The sequence below is a fragment of the Lampris incognitus genome, chromosome 3, assembly GCF_029633865.1.
Source record: "Lampris incognitus isolate fLamInc1 chromosome 3, fLamInc1.hap2, whole genome shotgun sequence".
NCBI lineage: Eukaryota > Metazoa > Chordata > Actinopteri > Lampriformes > Lampridae > Lampris > Lampris incognitus.
Window position 1 is genome coordinate 34,233,190 of NC_079213.1, and position 17,982 is coordinate 34,251,171.

At 45.5% G+C, this 17,982-nt stretch overlaps 2 protein-coding genes across 3 annotated transcripts in view; both read right to left on the minus strand.

Moving 5' to 3' along the window:
• Nucleotides 1–3,432, minus strand: part of cped1 (cadherin-like and PC-esterase domain containing 1) — a 147,798-nt gene extending 144,366 nt beyond the window's left edge. Inside the window, exon 1 of the mRNA XM_056276721.1 lies at nucleotides 2,380–3,432. Within this exon, the coding sequence (XP_056132696.1) occupies nucleotides 2,380–2,625 (246 nt within the window). The 5' untranslated portion in view covers nucleotides 2,626–3,432. The remainder of the gene's footprint in view (nucleotides 1–2,379) is intronic.
• A 341-nt stretch (nucleotides 3,433–3,773) lies between these two features.
• ing3 (inhibitor of growth family, member 3) lies at nucleotides 3,774–17,056 on the minus strand. Of its 2 annotated transcripts, XM_056276564.1 has the most exons (13): nucleotides 16,938–16,958; nucleotides 16,709–16,780; nucleotides 15,597–15,776; nucleotides 14,334–14,434; nucleotides 13,920–13,985; nucleotides 11,019–11,115; nucleotides 10,475–10,546; nucleotides 9,829–9,945; nucleotides 9,538–9,701; nucleotides 9,233–9,423; nucleotides 6,354–6,546; nucleotides 4,805–4,843; nucleotides 3,774–4,693 (listed from the first exon to the last, which is right to left on the minus strand). In XM_056276564.1, the coding sequence occupies exons 4-13, from the start codon at nucleotides 14,349–14,351 to the stop codon at nucleotides 4,577–4,579; spliced, it is 1,074 nt and encodes a 357-aa protein (XP_056132539.1). In that variant the 5' UTR covers nucleotides 14,352–14,434; nucleotides 15,597–15,776; nucleotides 16,709–16,780; nucleotides 16,938–16,958; the 3' UTR covers nucleotides 3,774–4,576. The 2 variants fall into 2 exon arrangements, with proteins under 2 accessions (XP_056132539.1, XP_056132537.1); XM_056276562.1 differs by lacking the exon at nucleotides 15,597–15,776 and having other exon boundaries at nucleotides 16,938–17,056.
• Between the last annotated feature and the right edge of the window lie 926 nt (nucleotides 17,057–17,982).

Genomic DNA, 17,982 nt, shown 5'->3' on the forward strand with positions numbered 1-17,982 from the left:
TGCCTGCCTGTTACTTTAAACACCCAGGGCATATTGATAGGTGGTCTAATTTTTACCATTTTATTGGGGTCTCACAGGCGTCAATCATCTTGTCATGCTAATGTGAGTAGGGAAATTAAACCCTCCCGCGGCATCCTCCGCCACTACCGCCTGCCTGACCCGCTTGGCTTTCATCCCCTGCATAACCCAAAGACCTGCACCGATGACTGACGTGAGGAACCGAGCCCACTGCTCTCGAGGGGAATCTCGAGTTGCCCGAACACTTGGAAACAATGTCTTGGTGCTTGCTCAAAAACCCAGGTGAGGAAATCACAGCAAGGGGAATCAGCTCATCTGCACCGGACGTTTATTGAGAGAAACGTTTCATCATCACCTAAGTGGCCTCTTCAGTCTCAGCTGACTGCAGGTACCCCCACTCTTATGAACAATAGTGACTGCAGGGACCCCCACCCTTATAAACAATACAGTGACTGCAGGTGTCCCCACCCTTATAAATAATACAGTGACTGCAGGGACCCCCACCCTTATAAACAATACAGTGGCTGCAGGGACCCCACCCTTATAAACAATACAGTGACTGCAGGTACCCCCACCCTTATAAACAATACAGTGACTACAGGTACCCCACCCTTATAAACAATACAGTGACTGTAGGTACCCCACCCTTATAAACCTTACAGTGACTTCAGGTACCACCACCCTTATAAACAATACAGTGACTGCAGGTGTCCCCACCCTTATAAACAATACAGTGACTGCAGGGACCCCACCCTTATAAACAATACAGTGACTGCAGGTACCCCACCCTTATAAACCTTACAGTGACTGCAGGTACCACCACCCTTATAAACAATACAGTGACTGCAGGTACCCCCACCCTTATAAACAATATAGTGACATAACGACCCAAACAAACGACCAGGTTCATATGCAAATTACCGTGACCATTAAGTAGAGTTACGACGGCCATGTGTACTATTCACAGAGGATTGGGGAATAACTGCAGCACGGCATTGTAAGATGGCGACATATGTGCTCTTAGACCCCCTCCCAAAGCAAGTGACGTGCGTCTCAGTTGCTTTCAAACCCCAAAACACGCTGCACCAGGAGTTGGTCCACCCCAAGGATCGGGTCCCCCGGCACAAACAGAGCAATATAGTGTAGCTGTTAAGTGCCAGGAGGGTTGCAAACAGACGCTGGCCGAGAGGATGGCACCACACAGGAGAGCTACCACGTCAGGCCTGCAGCGCTGCAGGCCAGGACTCCACACACCAGGCCAGTGGCCACTCTTTCAGGGATGAGGATGTGCACATCCTTGATAGGGGGGAACGCTGGTTTGAACGGGGGGGGGGGGGTCAGAGAGGCCATCTGTGTGAGAGGGAACGACCATCTCTGAACCGGGGGGGGGGGATACTGTCACCATCTTACAATGCTGTGATTGCAACCATTCCCCAATCCTCTGTGAATAGTGCACATGGCCATTGTAACTCTAGATCGGGGGGGGGGGCAGTCTTATCCAGAAAGGGCCAGAGTAGGTGCAGGTTTTTGTTCCAACCAAGCAGTCACACACCTTTGTCTCCTAATCAGGTTCCTCAGCAAAGACTCTGCAGGTTGAATAGTGGGGTCAGGTGTGGAGTTGCTCGGTTGAAAAAAACAAAACAAAAAACCCCGTCACCCACGCTGACCCTCCCTCTCTGGGTGCACTTGCCCACCCCGGTAGAGACCGAGGAGGAGGAGGCTTAGATGGGCGATGAAACGTTTCTCCCACTAAACGTTGCGTCCAGATGAAGTGACGTAACGACGTGACCCTCCGTGTTTACAGTTCTTCCATCTTTGGAGGTCAACCCCCATTCAAACAAAAACAAAAGTTTTGCAACGGAGACCAGTTCACATACACGCACGTGAGGAGCTGCTCAACATCATTTACACACAATAATGATAATTAGACAACTAATTCAGTACCAGAAATAAGGTGCAGGATTCACACATACGTGAATTTAACGAATCAACGAAGTCGCACAAACATGCGCGTGCGAGTGCGCGTGCAAAGAAAAAACAACACTGGTCCACGGTGCCGGAACCAGCTGCAACCAATATCGCCCATTCACTGACTTCAGGTCGGTGTGGATCCTGCAGCTGATGCACGGTGTTGAACTAGTTGTCTGGTTATCTTTACTGTGTGTAACTGGTGTTGTGCAGCCTCTCACCTGCGTGCATGTGAGCTGGTCTCCGCTGCTAAAACTTTACTTTCTGCACGGAATGGGCCTGTGTAAACCAAAGATGAAGGACACAAGCGCTCACGTCGCCACCTTAACTCGGATCACGCTGTTCGGCTCTGCGGAGCCTGCTGCACGGTGTCACGGGGAAAAGCACACTCACGTCTCTCGCTCCGGGAGAAGTCTGCAGGCTGGCAACCATCCGGCCGACATCCGCCGCAGGCGGCTCATCGGAGCGCTGCTCCGCCGCGGATGTGTCGCAGGGGTCGGCGGCGGCGGGCCGTCCCGATCTGAACCGATTCCGGGCGAGCGTCACGGTGTGGTACAGGAGACACGCCGCCACCCCGAACAGCACCAGGGAGCCGGGGCAGCATCTGCGGCGCAGCGTCCACAGGCGGCCGCACAGCATCCCCGCTGCGGTCCCAAGTTAGTCGGCAGAAAACCAGAACCATACCACGAGGAGATGCCCCGTCTCTCACATGTCCCCCCCCCTCTCCAACCAAACTAGGTCGTACTCCTCTCCCGGGTCCAATCCGGACGTTGTAACCATGAAGTGCCAGAAACCACTCCAGAGAATCCGGGCTTTGCTCACATCCCTCCAATCCCTGGCGGAGACCACGCAGGGTTCGCTCAGCCGGTCCGCTGAAGTCCGCGGAAAAAGTCGCGCGGCATCGCCGCGAGCAAATCTACATAAACCCGCCGCTCGTGAGAGTCGACGCGTGGAAATTCAAAGTGCGCCACTCATTTGTCCCGCGCTGCGGCGGCCGCGGGTCTGGCGGCTCATCAGTCGCGGGGGACACGCTCGCAACCCAAGCGGGACAACGGGACTCTCACGACCGCGACCCCGGCACAGCGGACCCCGTCAAACAACACAAAAAACTACCCCCAAAAACTGACAACTGGGGCGCACAGGAAGCGCGCCACCTCGGCGTGGGGAAACTTTTTGCAGCCCGTCTTCAGAGAGGAGGAGGAGGAGGTCTGCCATCAACAAGTAGCCCCGCGGCGGAGCAGCCAGAAGTCTAGTAGCCCTGAGCCGGATCACTCCATCTGGTTTGCGTTAAACCCAAGAGAGAGAGAGGAAAAAAAAAAGAAAAAAGCGGAGTTTTCCTTTTTCCCCCCTTCGCTGTACGTGTCAGCCGAAGACATGTTCACATCCGCACCAGCTCCTGGTCCGCGGAGGGGAGAGAGGAGAGGAGAGGAGAGCGGAGTTGCTCCGCTGGATGTGGTGATCACCCGCCGCACACTGAGCGGAGCGCTGGAAGTGCGCACGCATGCCTGCGCGGCAGGAGGTCGGCCGTCCGCGGGCCTGCACACGCGCGCACACACACACACACACACACACACGACTGGCGCAACTCGAGTTATTTGTGGTACAACGCACATATACCTCATCTAGTTTGCCCTGCAACGGCCGGGGCCAGGAGGAGCCCTGACCCGCATTGTGTTACAGAGTCTTCGGGAGGAAAAAAAACAACAACACAACTCCACCAAATGTATGCACTGCACACAAAACCAGTCACACTTATCATCGCGCTGGAGCAATTAAAGGAGCCAGGGTACAAAAGAACTTGACCATTTTATTGGACTTTTTGACATCTCTGAACTTACAAACCATCAGTGCAGAATGAATAGTGACATATACAGCACCTATTTCCAATCACACACACACACACACACACACACACACACACACACACACACACACACACACACACACACACACACACACGGTTTATCGATGACATCGGTCTTCCATATCTGAAAAACTCGTTAGGAGACTGACAGAATCTCGGTCACACAGTGAGACAACATTTACTGAACACCGGAAACGTTCTAGAACCATCTCGACTCCTCGCTCTACACACTGACGTTTCATCACACCACATACGATTAAAACATGTAAAAGGGGGGGGGTTGTTGGGCTTTTGCAGTTTGGTGACACACCTGGTCGATGGCGTTTGCATGACCACAGCCCCCGGGTGGCAGCGCTTCCTACAGACAAGCACTTCTTACGCGTGTGGTCACCAGCTGCAAGAGGACCGATGAGGAATGTTTGGATGAGGCGGGGCGTTAAGGGAGGCTACGGGGAGTGAAAAATGTGGTTTCAGGGAGCCGTTCCCGAGCATCCACTATGTCTACACACACACACAACACGTCCCGTCATATCCGAGTCTGACCAGCACCGCTTGAGGACTGGTCAGACGGGCAAGTGAACCATGTGTGTAACGATACACTTTGCAAGGATCTACAGGGGTTTTTTTGTTTTTGTTTTTTGTGTTTTTTTTGTTTGGGGTACGATAAGTATGCGTGGGGCACAAAGGTGGTCCAGGATGAACTGATGTGAGCACCAGGTAGGAGCTCTATTTGTGCCTGCTGCCTCTCCTCTTCATGGCCGCTGTGCACTGGGGGCAATACCACTTCCCCTTGGGGGCTTCTGTCAGGCCTACGCAGCCGTAGTGGAACCACTCAATGGGACACTGAGGAGAACACAAACAACGAAGTTAGACTCTCGAACCTTTGGGGAAAACGTGAAATAAGGCAGTAGATAGGCTCTGAATTACATGAAAACCAGGGGAAACGATACTTACATCTGTATTATCACATCCAACCATTTCTCCATAAGAAACCTACAACAAAACACATAATAGTTTAGGAAATATTTTAATTTCTTGACAAATCTTAAATTCTTGGCGTCTCACAGGATAAACATGAACATGTGTTACATCATCTATACATGGAAATACACCACAACACTGCTCTGCTGACAAGTTATACCCATCAAGATCTGACCAACACCACCTGACAGTGATCAGACGGGCAAGTCAGCCATGTATGTAACAGGTACATTATTCCACATGTATGTAACAGGTACACTATTACACATGTATGTAACATGTACACTTATGTGTATGTAACAGGTACATGATTACATGTGTGTGTGTAACAGGTACACTATTACACATGTAACAGGTACACTATTACACACATGTAATAGGTAAACTATTACTATTCCACATGTGTAATACTGCACCTGTTACACATATGTGTAATAGGTACACTATTACATACATGCCCAACCAATCCAAATGAAGATATTCTGGTTTTCCATTTTGTCCAACCAAACTTTATTTTTCACAAATACTCTCCATTGACACCATTTTCCAAACCACCCCATTCTCGCCCCACCAACCCAGAAAGGAATGAGCGGGTGTTGCAGTTTAATGCTGCTTGACTTGTTAAAAATTACTTCCAAATGCCTGTCCGTACTGGTGTGGGAAGCCAAGGAAATATGCCACCTACTGTCGACAAACTGAAATACAGCTATCCTTGACAACAACTGTCAAGTAGCTGACAGGAAGTTGTGGAATGAAAGGCCACGAATTTAGATATGTCATTATTCCTTCTGGTTTTCAGTTAGTCTCATCTAAATACAGCAGGCCATGTCATGGTTCTATTTCTGACACAACCAGCTGGCCTTCACATATTAGTATTAGTTTGTGTATTATTAGGGAAAAACTTAAAAATAAAAAAACTAAAAATAGTTTGAAAATAAATTAAGTAAAAAATAAATTAAATTAATCAAAATTAAATTAAATTAATCAAAATATATAAAAAATAAATTGTTCATGTTGGAAATGGTTGTGACAATGAACCCTTTGAAGAATTCATTAAAATCAGAAGTTAGTTTTCGTTTTTATTTTTTTCTAAAATGTGGTCTTGACATTTCTTTTTAAATGCAAACCTGACATTACCATCACTGAGACTGTGATTTTTAACTGACTGGATGTTCTTTAATATATTCCATAACAATCTAAATGTAACAAAGTAATCAAATGTCTCAATCTTGGAGAGTATATTACCAATTCAAGTTGTGATTAAGTAACTCAGTAAGTACATTTCAAAGTCACCCGGTGAACATAGTTTTACCCATCATCGGTACGTGTGTGCTTAGACAAGTTTTATGTGACTGTCCATGCTTGTATGAAGTCCCTCTCTGTGTCGGCACATCCATCCATTATCCAAACCGCTTATCCCAATTGGGATTGCGGGATGCTGGAGCCTATCCCAGCAGTCACTGGGCGGCAGGTGTGTTGGCATATCTACATATGGATAAATGTCTTGTGTGTGTGCATTTACCTGGTTGCAGATGCAGTAGCGGGGCTCATTGGGGTCGTAGGTCCAGTCTACCTGGCTGTTGGCCTCAGCTTCAGGCAGCACTGAGGCCTGCTGAGAAAGCTCCTGGGCCAGGGCCGATGATGAAGAGCATGATGACAGTGATGAGGAGGATGAGGATGAAGATGACTGATGATTTGAAGATTTAATGCTGCTCCTGGCAGGGAGAAGGTAGGGAATGAGTTAACGTCAAACATCTTTTCTTCTGTTAAAAAAACCCCAACAAAAACAAAAAACAAAAACTGAGCAACCTAATCTGATTTACTCAAATAGATTTTTTGGACAAGTCAACATAGGAGGCATTTACACCCGGGAAGTTAAAAGTACGTGATGTGGCACCAGCAAACGGAGCTACCAGAACACCCCACATTAGCGGTGGGTGGGCTGTACACCAATGGAGAAGGTAGCAACAGTACACAATTTGTCTACCGCTGTAGCTGTGCCACTACTGTTTCTGCTGTGGGTTAAACCAACAATAGCGTACATGTGCCAGTGTGAGTGGTGACACAATCAGTTATTACCCGTAAACCAGACAAATATTCTGTCAGCCAACTTTCCGCTACACCACCACTTGGTAATTTCTGGGGTGCTACTAGCTAGACATTCACAACATACAATTAGTCAACACTAGCTAGTAACAGTTCAACTAGCTCACTAATAGCCTATGTCAGTTGTTAGGCCAATACCTCGATGTCAGCCTGTATTTTCAGTTAACACCTGCTCCCCTCCAGCGTTTGATTTTATGTCAACTTTTCAAGCAAATGGTCTTTGTAAGGGAAAATAACAAAACAAAAAAACAGAACAGCTCACACTTCTGAGTGCAGCTAGGGGGGGGGATCAAATTGCCCTTAAAATCTATTCAGTGGAAACGGAGGTAAACGCATCTTGATTTATTCTATGTTCAAGGTGTTTCACCTGACAAATTTAGAATCGACTTAAATCTTACTTGAATCTACTACTACTACTACTACTTTCGGGTGCTCCCGTTAGGGGGTGCCACAGTGGATCATCCATTTCCATCTCTTCCTGTCCTCTGCAACTTCCTCTGTCACACCAGCTACCTGCATGTCCTCCCTCACCACATCCATAAACCTCCTCTTTGGCCTTCCTCTTCTCCTCTTGCCTGGCAGCTCCATATTCAGCATCCTTCTCCCAATATACCCAGCATCTCTCCTCCACACATGTCCAAAACATCTCAATCTTGCCTCTTGCTTTGTCTCCAAACCATCCAATCTGAGCTGTCCCTCTAATGTACTCGTTCCTAATCCTGTCCTTCTTCGTTCCTCCCAATGAAAATCTTATCATCTTCAACTCTGCCACCTCCAGCTCCACCTCCTGTCTTTTCATCAGTGCCAGTCTCCAAACCATACAACATAGCTGGTCTCACTACCATCTTGTAAACCTTCCCTTTAACTCTTGCTAGTACCTTTCTGTCACAAACCACTCCTGACACTCTTCTCCACCCACTCCACCCTGCCTACACTCTCTTCTTCACCTCTCTTCTGCACTCCGTTACTCTGTACAGTTGGCCCCAAGTATTTAAACTCATACACCATCACCTCCACTCCTTGCATGCTCACCATTCCACTGTCCTCCCTCTCATTCACACACATGTATTCCGTGTTGCTCCTACTGACTTCCATTCCTCTTCTCTCCAGTGCATACCTCCACCTCTCCAGGCTCTCCTCAACCTGCACCCTACTCTCACTACAGATCAAAATGTCATCTGCAAACATCATCGTCCACGGAGACTCCTGCCTAATCTCGTCCGTCAACCTGTCCATCACCACTGCAAACAAGAAAGGGCTCAGAAAATCTTAAATCTTACTTGAATGTGTCTGTAAAATCTCAGCCAAAAAAATAGGCATTTTCACAGGAATTTCATACACCTCAACTACTTTTTCAAATCACATTAGAAGGAAAAAAAATATACAGTGGCATAAATTGTTACCAAAAAACATCCTGAATTAATTTTTTTCTTTTAAATCATCTGCCACTAGGGCTGTCAATGAATATTCCAAATTCAAATATATAACCAAAATAGCAAAAAAAAAAAAAACAACAACAAAAAAAAACAGACATTCGAGTGTGAAAATTAATATTCGTTTGTATTCGTTTGGGGGGGGGGGCGCAGCACTACTGTGGCCGTCTGCCTCGCGAATTCTCGTGAGGACCTTGGCCACTGCACTGAATATGCTGCATGACGGAGAGGAGTCGCACAACGTCACCTTCACTGGTTGAAAATTAACTTCAGGTCAAGCTGAAAGGAGTGGATAATTCAACAACAACCGTGTGGTAAAGATGGCAGAGAGTTCACAACCCAACTGGGCTGCAGAGAGAGTGACTTTCACGTCGAACAATCTAAAAAGTCCTGTTTGGAAATACTCCGGATTTTGGTCAGAAAACAGAAAAATTGTAGAACCTACATGTTGTCTTTAAATGAAGTTTTACGGTATAGGACATTATCTTATTTTGTATTTTGTAGGTATTGTAGATCTCGTAAAAGACACATTTATGTGGAAATAAATATTCTTATACAAGTAGTTATGTCCCGCGTTGGTTTGCCCTCTTATGGACATAATGCGCAAAAATATATTCGAATGGGTTCGAACCTATGTGTTTTTTTAAAAAAATTTTTTAGAGGGAATAATCGAACGTCATTTTTGACAAGTTTTGACAGCCCTATCTGCCACTATCCTACATTTCTTTGTATTTAAATCTCCACTAAGAACAAGATGTTGGAGTTGACTGAGATGTACTGAGAGCAGGTGAGCCAGTCATTAGCTGTTACAGTACAGGATTTCATGGTATAATGTGCAGCAGCAGATAGTTAATTGTCTTACTTGGACTTGCGTCCTCTGGAATCAGAGGAGGCAGAGGGGGTGAGGGTCTGCGTGAGAGTAGAGGCCAGAGCGGATGAGGAGTAGCCTGAGGAATCCCTTGATAGAGAGAACTCCCTCCCCAGCTGGAAGTCATTGTTCTTGATGGCCTCATAGCTGGCCTTCAAACTAGACGTCCTCCTGCCCTCCTTCATCTGCACAAAAGGCACACATACAGCACGTCCTCATGGAGTATACGTATCAAGGTGACCGGAAACAATGCAGGTATGATGAAACAGGATGTGTGCATGCTACTGTGCCTCCCTTACCTGTGCGGTGGCCTGCACAGCCTGTGCTGCTGCCATGGTAATGGCCCCCGCCCCAGCCCCCGGCCCAGCAGGTAGGGAGCTGAGGCTGTACGAGGTCAGCGTCTGAGAGGAGTTCACATTGTAGACGTTGTTTGCGGACGATGAATTACTATTAGTCCGGCAGCCTAAAGAGAACGTTGGGTAAAGACAGGGTCAGAGGGCTTTAGATCAGATGGTGAGTAAGACAGAGAAGTCAGCGAGTAAAAACTGTATAATCACGCATGCGAGCAGTGTTATGCAGCTAGCTGCTACCTGGCGTGTTCTCCTTGGATGCATCTGAAGTGAGGGTCGAGAGCAAGGCCTCTGACTTGAACTTCTTCTCTGGGACATGCTCTGTAGTGTGGTGTGTGGGCGCACTGTATTTTCTCTCTGTTGCAAAGACCCACAGGATGCATCCCGTTAAAGCTTGGTTATACCATAAAGGCTACAGTGCTTCCCCCACCACAACACTTAGCAGGTGGGCAGCCTACGCATCGTGAATATCCATCAACCAATCCCCCAGTGAACAGTGAAATGTGAAAATTTAAGTTTATATATTCAGTGAAAAGGAAAACACATATATGCAACACAAGTTAATTTTACTGCATGAGAGAATTACAGGTTTTCGAAAGAATAATTCAACTACTTGCAAGTGTGGTGTAATGGAAGGCTCCGGAAAGTTTAACGTAGCTTTGGTATGACAACAAAATGGAGTAAATGAAGCCAGGAAGGCAAAAATGTCGACCTTACCACAGTTGACAACATACCTACAACTAACCAGACCCTCCCATTAATAGAAACGTTACAGAGGAAGCACCAAGAAAGACAAGAGAAGAACTCCAGAGAGTTGCTCAGGTCCATGGACGGCCTAATTAGTGTGAGGAATTTCAAGACAGAGGCACACTTGCCCCATACTTACTCTCAGCTGTGGCGTGTGAGTGGACATGGTGGTTATTGACCGGCTGAGAAGGACTGTCCATCTCCAGAGATCCTGCAGGAGAGACGGTGAAGATGAATATTGTTTTCCTGGATCAGTCCAAGTTAAGTGATACGTGCAACTGGCAAATAAACTTGAAACTTAAAGTGTATTTTCCATCCATCCATTATCCAAACCGCTTATCCTGCTCTCAGGGTCGCGGGGATGCTGGAGCCTATCCCAGCAGTCATTGGGCGGCAGGCGGGGAGACACCCTGGACAGGCCGCCAGTCCATCACAGGGACAGTCCAGCACAGACACAAGTATATTTTCTTATTTTCAAAATATCTGTGCCCAGCGTAGTAAAACTGAAGAGCTGCACCAGGACAAGTGAAGCACTATTTCACGATCATCGACTGCCTCAAACAGTTAAAAAACAACAGTTGAGAGCTGAAATGATGATGGGTATACAGCTGACGGACAACTCATTTATTACTCTGCAATGAATGCAGGCGTGTGTGGGTTTGTCTTCGACGTCAGCGACTTACGTCTTTCCAGGATCTCAGTGATGCCTGCATTGTCAGCCTCCAGCTCCATCTTGAATTTGGCCAACTCCTGGTCCAGCTTCCTCAAGTGGCGGTCCACCTGGAACACAGAAGCCCCATAGAGCCCCCGGTTTAGGTGTGTGCAATATGCAGTGCATACCACAAACACCAGCGACATCACGAACACATGGTTAAAATTATAACACACATTGATATGTCGTTGCATTCACACTATATATTAGTAAATTGTATCAACCCCCCGGACTCCACATACACTGCTAATTTTACTTTACTGCCAAAACTGCCCATAATTCAAAACGACCTTGAAGCCAAATATATCTACTTTGTACCATAAGAAGTTCGAGACACGTGTTTTTTGTGTCGACACAGCACCAATGCAAAATACAGATACTAGCTGTATCTTGAGGGAGCGTGTGGGCTTCAATGATTTTCTGAGTCGACTCGTCTTTTCTAATAGAAAATTATCATCCTGGAAGACCTGGCGGCCTGTCCAGGGTGTCTCCCCGCCTGCTGCCCAATGACTGCTGGGATAGGCTCCAGCATCCCTGCGACCCTGAGAGCAGGATAAGCAGTTTGGATAATGGATGGATGGATGAAGACCACCAGAGGAGTGCTGGTATTATACATAATCTAACAGAATTCACGTCTTCTTGCCACATATTTGCTAATATTTTCAAGCGTAGGCGGTGTGACTGAAATCAGAACTACTCAGTAACTTAAGTTGCACAGTTCTTTTCATTTTTGAGGGATCTGTTTGGAAAACAAATTCATGTGAACTGTCCGTGAACTGCAGCAGCGCCTCTGGAAGTCCACTGAGGTCTGTGTTTTAATCTACTGAAACGTTGTTTGACTGCCACCTACTGGTGGTTAGACCACATGATTTGGCAACCCACACCAGGACCATGTGTATTCAGTCAGCTTCCACACAAAAACACGTGCAGTGCAACACATTAATAGTGCAGCACAGTAATTTGATCGACTAGTCAACCAGAAATTCATTCATGTAATACGGAATCAAGCGACCCAAATAAACTCGGCAAAACTGACAGCTGTCACCCAGACAACCAGTTAGTTTGGGAGATGGGCCTCAGCAGTCCACCAGTTAGTCTGGGAGACGGGGGCTTCAGCAGTTGAGCAAATTTTTATGCTATTTGTCTCCAAAATTTGCAGAATAAAACACTAATTTCTGCATTCTAACAACAGAGAAGGAAAATCTGATCAGTGGCTTCCAAAAGATTTCTAACTGCTTTGCATGTTTTCTCTTGAGGTACTACAAAAATTAACATTTCAAAGAGTAGTTTGAAAAGAGAATGTTTCTAATGCTGAAGCCAACAGTTTTAAACCAACGCAAGGAGGTTTGTTTTCATCTGGTACGATGTGCACGAGTTCATACATTACAATATTGTTCAAGCTTTTGTTTTCTGAAGAGTTACATACACTCACTGGCCACTTTATTAGGTACACCTTGCTAGTACTGGGTTGGACCCCCTTTTGCCTTCAGAACTGCCTTAATCTTTCGTGGCATAGATTCAACAAGGTACTGGAAACATTCCTCAGAGAGTTTGGTCCATATTGACATGATAGCATCACGCAGTTGCTGCAGATTTGTCGGCTGCACATCCATGATGCGAATCTCCCGGTCCACCACATCCCAAAGGTGCTCTATTGGATTGAGATCTGGTGACTGTGGAGGCCATTTGAGTACAGTGAACTCATTATCATGTTCAAGAAACCAGTCTGAGATGATTCGAGCTTTATGACATGGCGCGTTATCCTGCTGGAAGTAGCCATCAGAAGATGGGAACACTGTGGTCATAAAGGGATGGACATGGTCAGCAACAATACTCAGGTAGGCTGTGGCATTGACACGATGCTCAATTGGTACTAAGGGGCCCAAAGTGTGCCAAGAAAATATCCCCCACACCATTACACCACCACCACCAGCCTGAACTGTTGATACAAGGCAGGATGGATCCATGCTTTCACGTTGTTGACGCCAAATTCTGACCCTACCATCCGAATGTCGCAGCAGAAATTGAGACTCATCAGACCAGGCAACGTTTTTCCAATCTTCTATTGTCCAATTTTGGTGAGCCTGTGCGAATTGTAGCCTCAGTTTCCTGTTCTTAACTGACAAGAGTGGCACCCGGTGTGGTCTTCTGCTGCTGTAGCCCATCTGCCTCAAGGTTCGACGTGTTGTGCATTCAGGGACGCTCTTCTGCATACCTCGGTTGTAATGAGTGGTTATTTGGTTACTGTTGCCTTTCTATCAGCTCGAGCCAGTCTGGCCATTCTCCTCTGACCTCTGGCATCATCAAGGCATTTTCGCCCACAGAACTGCCGCTCACTGGATATTTTCTCTTTTTCGGACCATTCTCTGTAAACCCTAGAGATGGTTGTACGTGAAAATCCCAGTAGATCAGCAGTTTCTGAAATACTCAGACCAGCCCGTCTGGCACCAACAACCATGCCACGTTCAAAGTCACTTAAATCACCTTTCTTCCCCATTCTGATGCTCGGTTTGAACTGCAGCAGATCGTCTTGACCATGTCTACATGCCTAAATGCATTGAGTGGCTGCCATGTGATTGGCTGATTAGAAATTGGCGTTAACGAGCAGTTGGACAGGTGTGCCTAATAAAGTGGCCGGTGAGTGTACATATACGTTTTTTCTTTTTTGACTGTGTGATCTCAATTTGAAAATAATATTAAAACTATTCAGACCCAAATACCGAAGCCATGTTGGTGGCTTTGTGCGCGCACAGTTTTAACTGCACAAATATCTGCACAACATTGACAACTTGTTGGTTGTCACCTAACTTTTTTGTACGCCAAGCCCTGGGGAAAACAACATTTCTGGGACACGGCATCTACTTTTACTCACCAGATCATAAATCTGATTGGCCAGCTGTACTTTCTCATCCGCATCTTCCAAAGCCTTGTAATAGTCCTGTAACACAAGGCAGCGAGACTCATTATGCATCTCTACACACTCTCCTCTTTCAGCATGTTCTCTGATCAGGCTCCAGTTTCCTTTGCTTGAAGCCGTTTTAGTAGAAACCTGGCTCAGATGTTAGAGGAGGAGCTCAGTGAGAGTAGAAACCTGGCTCAGATGTTAGAGGAGCTCAGTGAGAGTAGAAACCTGGCTCAGACATTAGAGGAGGAGCTCAGTGAGAGGGTAAATCATCTGGGTCATTATGACGACAGCTTTAGTCACAGGTGTTTTGATGAATTTGGCCCACAATGCCTCCAGAACCGTGAACAGTAGATTCCGATATTGGCCGTGTTTTAGGATTACCTTTTTAATGACCTCCATCTGTTCCTCCCTCCACTCCGGCTTGTTTTTCTTAGCGTTAACAAAGAACTCTATCACCTTCTGCTCCAGCTGGTCTGTGGCATCTGACGGGAGAAGAACAACACAACTTTGAGTTACTTATTTACATTTGATGTCATTAAACCATCTTGAACTGATTACATAGAAACAAGTAGGCCGAAAAAGGCCGAGCTGAAAAATCTTGTAGGCAAGAGCTGCAGTGTCCTTTTTATCCTGTACAAAATAAACTTTGAAAGTGATTCTACTACTCTGTCTTTGGCCCACTTATGAAAACATGCTACCGTCTAGTTTGACTGGTAAAAATACAACACGGATAAATGCTTGGTGCAAAACTGATTTGAAGCAAAACTTAATAACAACCTAAAAAAACAACAACAAACAAACAAACTGAGTCATGATCTATATTATGTGGTACACTTGCCTAACCTACTTCACAGGATTGCTATACAGCAGATGACAAGTACAAATTATTTCTTTACAGGCCATCTGAAATTATCATGTCAAGCTCAACTTCTTCCCCTTTTCTAAAAACACCATCAACAATCGACATCACTGTCTTTGCAATCAATGCAATTTTTTAAACTCCGATGGGTCTCCAGCTAGTTTCTAGCTATGGTGGAGAAGACACTACCGGGGTATGCTGAAGCGACACACTTGTGTTGTGGTACAGTACCTCTGGGGTGTGCACTGAAAATTAAAAGCACGTGTTGTTAACGATACATTTTAGATTTATTAACAGGAAAATATTAAACCTAAGAATTTCATGGAGCTCAGAAAGCTTGCAGCAGTCCCTCCCGGACATGGGATACAGGAGAATTAGGGTATGCTGATCTGGGTCCATCCCATGCCAGGAGGCATGTTAAAACAAGCCAGTTTAAATGTGCAAGGCCCGTCTCACTAACCTTTATATTCTGACCTGGGCAGAACCACCTACCCATGAGTATTCATTACGTCACCGCTCTACGCTTTGTGACCTTGTGACATCCTCACACGCAGGCATGTACACATCTAGTATTCAACACGGTACATGACATGGCGTCCTACATTGCTTACTCAGTCACAAATGACAAACATTTGTCTCTTGGCTGCAACTTCAAACGTTAAAAAAAAAAAAAAAAAAGTCATCCTTGTATGTTGCATGTCACACTCGTGAGCCAGCAAAACAAATAAGCATGGCCCTCACAAGAGCAAGAATAATCTCCAACAGCAAACAAAGCAGAATCTTACCTCAGTCCCAAACCTGGTCTTGATCACGTTTTTTTTTTTTAATCACAGGTTCAGTCATTCTGAACTAACAACTGACTCATGTAACCTGGGCCTTGTTGTTATTCCATTGAAAGAAGGGATGAATCATTAAACTTCATGGGAACAAGGACACTTGCCAATGATGACGGAAAAAATCTTCAACTATGAATGGAAAACAAAATATGGGCTGTTTGTGAACAACTGAGCATTCACGGCATTTCTGTATCAACATGTCCTCATCATTGTAAGTGGAGAGATCATACATTTTAATTAGATTCTGTGATCCATGCCATCCACTATTATCTCAATTAATCTTCCAAATTCTATTTTAAAGTTTAATTTATAATCATCACTGAATTTGCTTTTCTAGAGTAATTTGTTATCTCAAAGAAACCAAATAATATAGTAAACCAACCTAATTTTAACACTTGCATTCCACATCACGACGGATGTAATTTTATTTGTGCCTTTTTTCTTTTCTTTTTGTGTAATTTCAAAGTTTCCTCAGTACATTGTTTTGTACATGTCTGATCATTTCACCAGGGTACAATGTACTAGTTTTGCTCTGTATTGTGCATATTGTTTTTCATCCTGTATCTAAATAGCACGATTTAGATTTAAGGGCCTTTTCCTTGATGCCTGAATCTGTATTATATGTATTTATCATCACCCTCGTGTTATTCAGTGCACTTAGCCATGACTGCCTTTCACTTTACGAAATGTGCTACAAGTTTGAATGGCAATCACAGATAAGCCTTTCGTTTATTTAATTATTATTGTTTTTTTCTATAAAACAGGGATCTTTTATGCAACTAGTCAACATAATGGTAACCCCCTTGTGTAGGTATAGTAGAATAAATGCTGTGTACCGATTCTTATTCTGCTAACTTCAGAGAAGTTGTTACCCAGCTAGCCCCGGCTAACGCGCTAAACCGTGTACATGTTATCGTTTAAACCCCCAACACTGACGTCATCAGTAAGTAAGTGTTCGGCGAAACGAGTCGGGAGGGCTTCGTGGGTCGTGTGTGCGGGCGCGTGTTCCGCCGCGGGACTCGGCAGGCTCGCGGACGGCGGGGCATGGTGCGGTGCATTACTTTGAACTTGCAGGTCCATCTCTCTCATTTCCGTAAACCTGTCGCGGAGATCCATGGGTAGCTGCTCGATCACTGCCAGGGAGAAGAAAAAAGCCATCAACCGGTTAGCACGGCTAGGCTAACGGGCGCGCAGGGGTGGGGGGGGGGTGGGGTGGGATAACACACACGGCTCGACACATTAAAACCCGAACAAAACGCCGCCAAGGCGTCGTGGGAACGTCACACTTACTTTCCAGGTAGTCTTCCAAGTACAGCATCTCGGCGAATTCGACGTTTTGCTTGTTTAATAAACGGATTTGCGCCTTTCAATATGGCGCCAGCGACCGCGGTTATCGCCTGGAAAAAAATACGCCGAGAAATTGAGGTCAGATAACGTGACGTCAGCATAGGTCTGCGACGTGATTGGTTAAACCTTTGACGCGTACTAAGCGTGCTGTTTTCACATGGCCGACGGGAGTTGTAGTTTATATGCGTAGCGCGTGTAGTTTAAGCGTATTTTGTTTGTTTGATTTCTTTGATTTGGGGGGGGGGGGGTCCGTCGGCCTACAGGTTACCTCACTATTTTCTGCTTTGTCTACCTGTGTTGTATTTTTTAATTCTTATTCTCTTTGATTCTATAGAGTTCGATGGTTTAATATATGTAGGTTGTATTTTGGATGGTTTCTCTATAAAATAAAAGAGAGAGAGGAAAGAAAAGCTGTGGTTTAAAAATCGCCCCGAAACACACACACTGAAAAGGGTCACCAAGAATTTAAGTTTCTCAGTTCCCAGAGAAAGCCAATCCACAGGGGTGCGCAAGAACGTGTTATTCAGTAAAAGTCCGGGAAAAATAAAGGAAATTAATCAGTTATGTTTATGTTATGCCAGTGCCTTGCTGTTGCAAGCAGTCACTTATTTCATGTAAAACTCAATGAATGCACAAAAACTTTTAATTTCTTTTCATGTTGAAAATTAGATAATTTTGAAAGTCATCAGTGGTCATTTGCGTACTCCAGAGGTAGACCTAATTTAGCTGGTCTAAAATCATGAGCTGTGGTTATTCAGTGTAACATAGGCTAATCGCAATTCAGTGTAATATATTTCTAACCTACTGACTGTTAGACAAAATGTATCAGACTATTTAATGAATGTCTGTTTACCACACAGGCCTCGTTTTTCTTTCCAGCGCGTGTGAGAAAATATGTTAAACCATATCACAATTTGGAATTTCACCACTCGTCCCCAATCAACTCTGTGCATAACTGTAGTCCACCGACTTCCGTTTTCTACTGCTG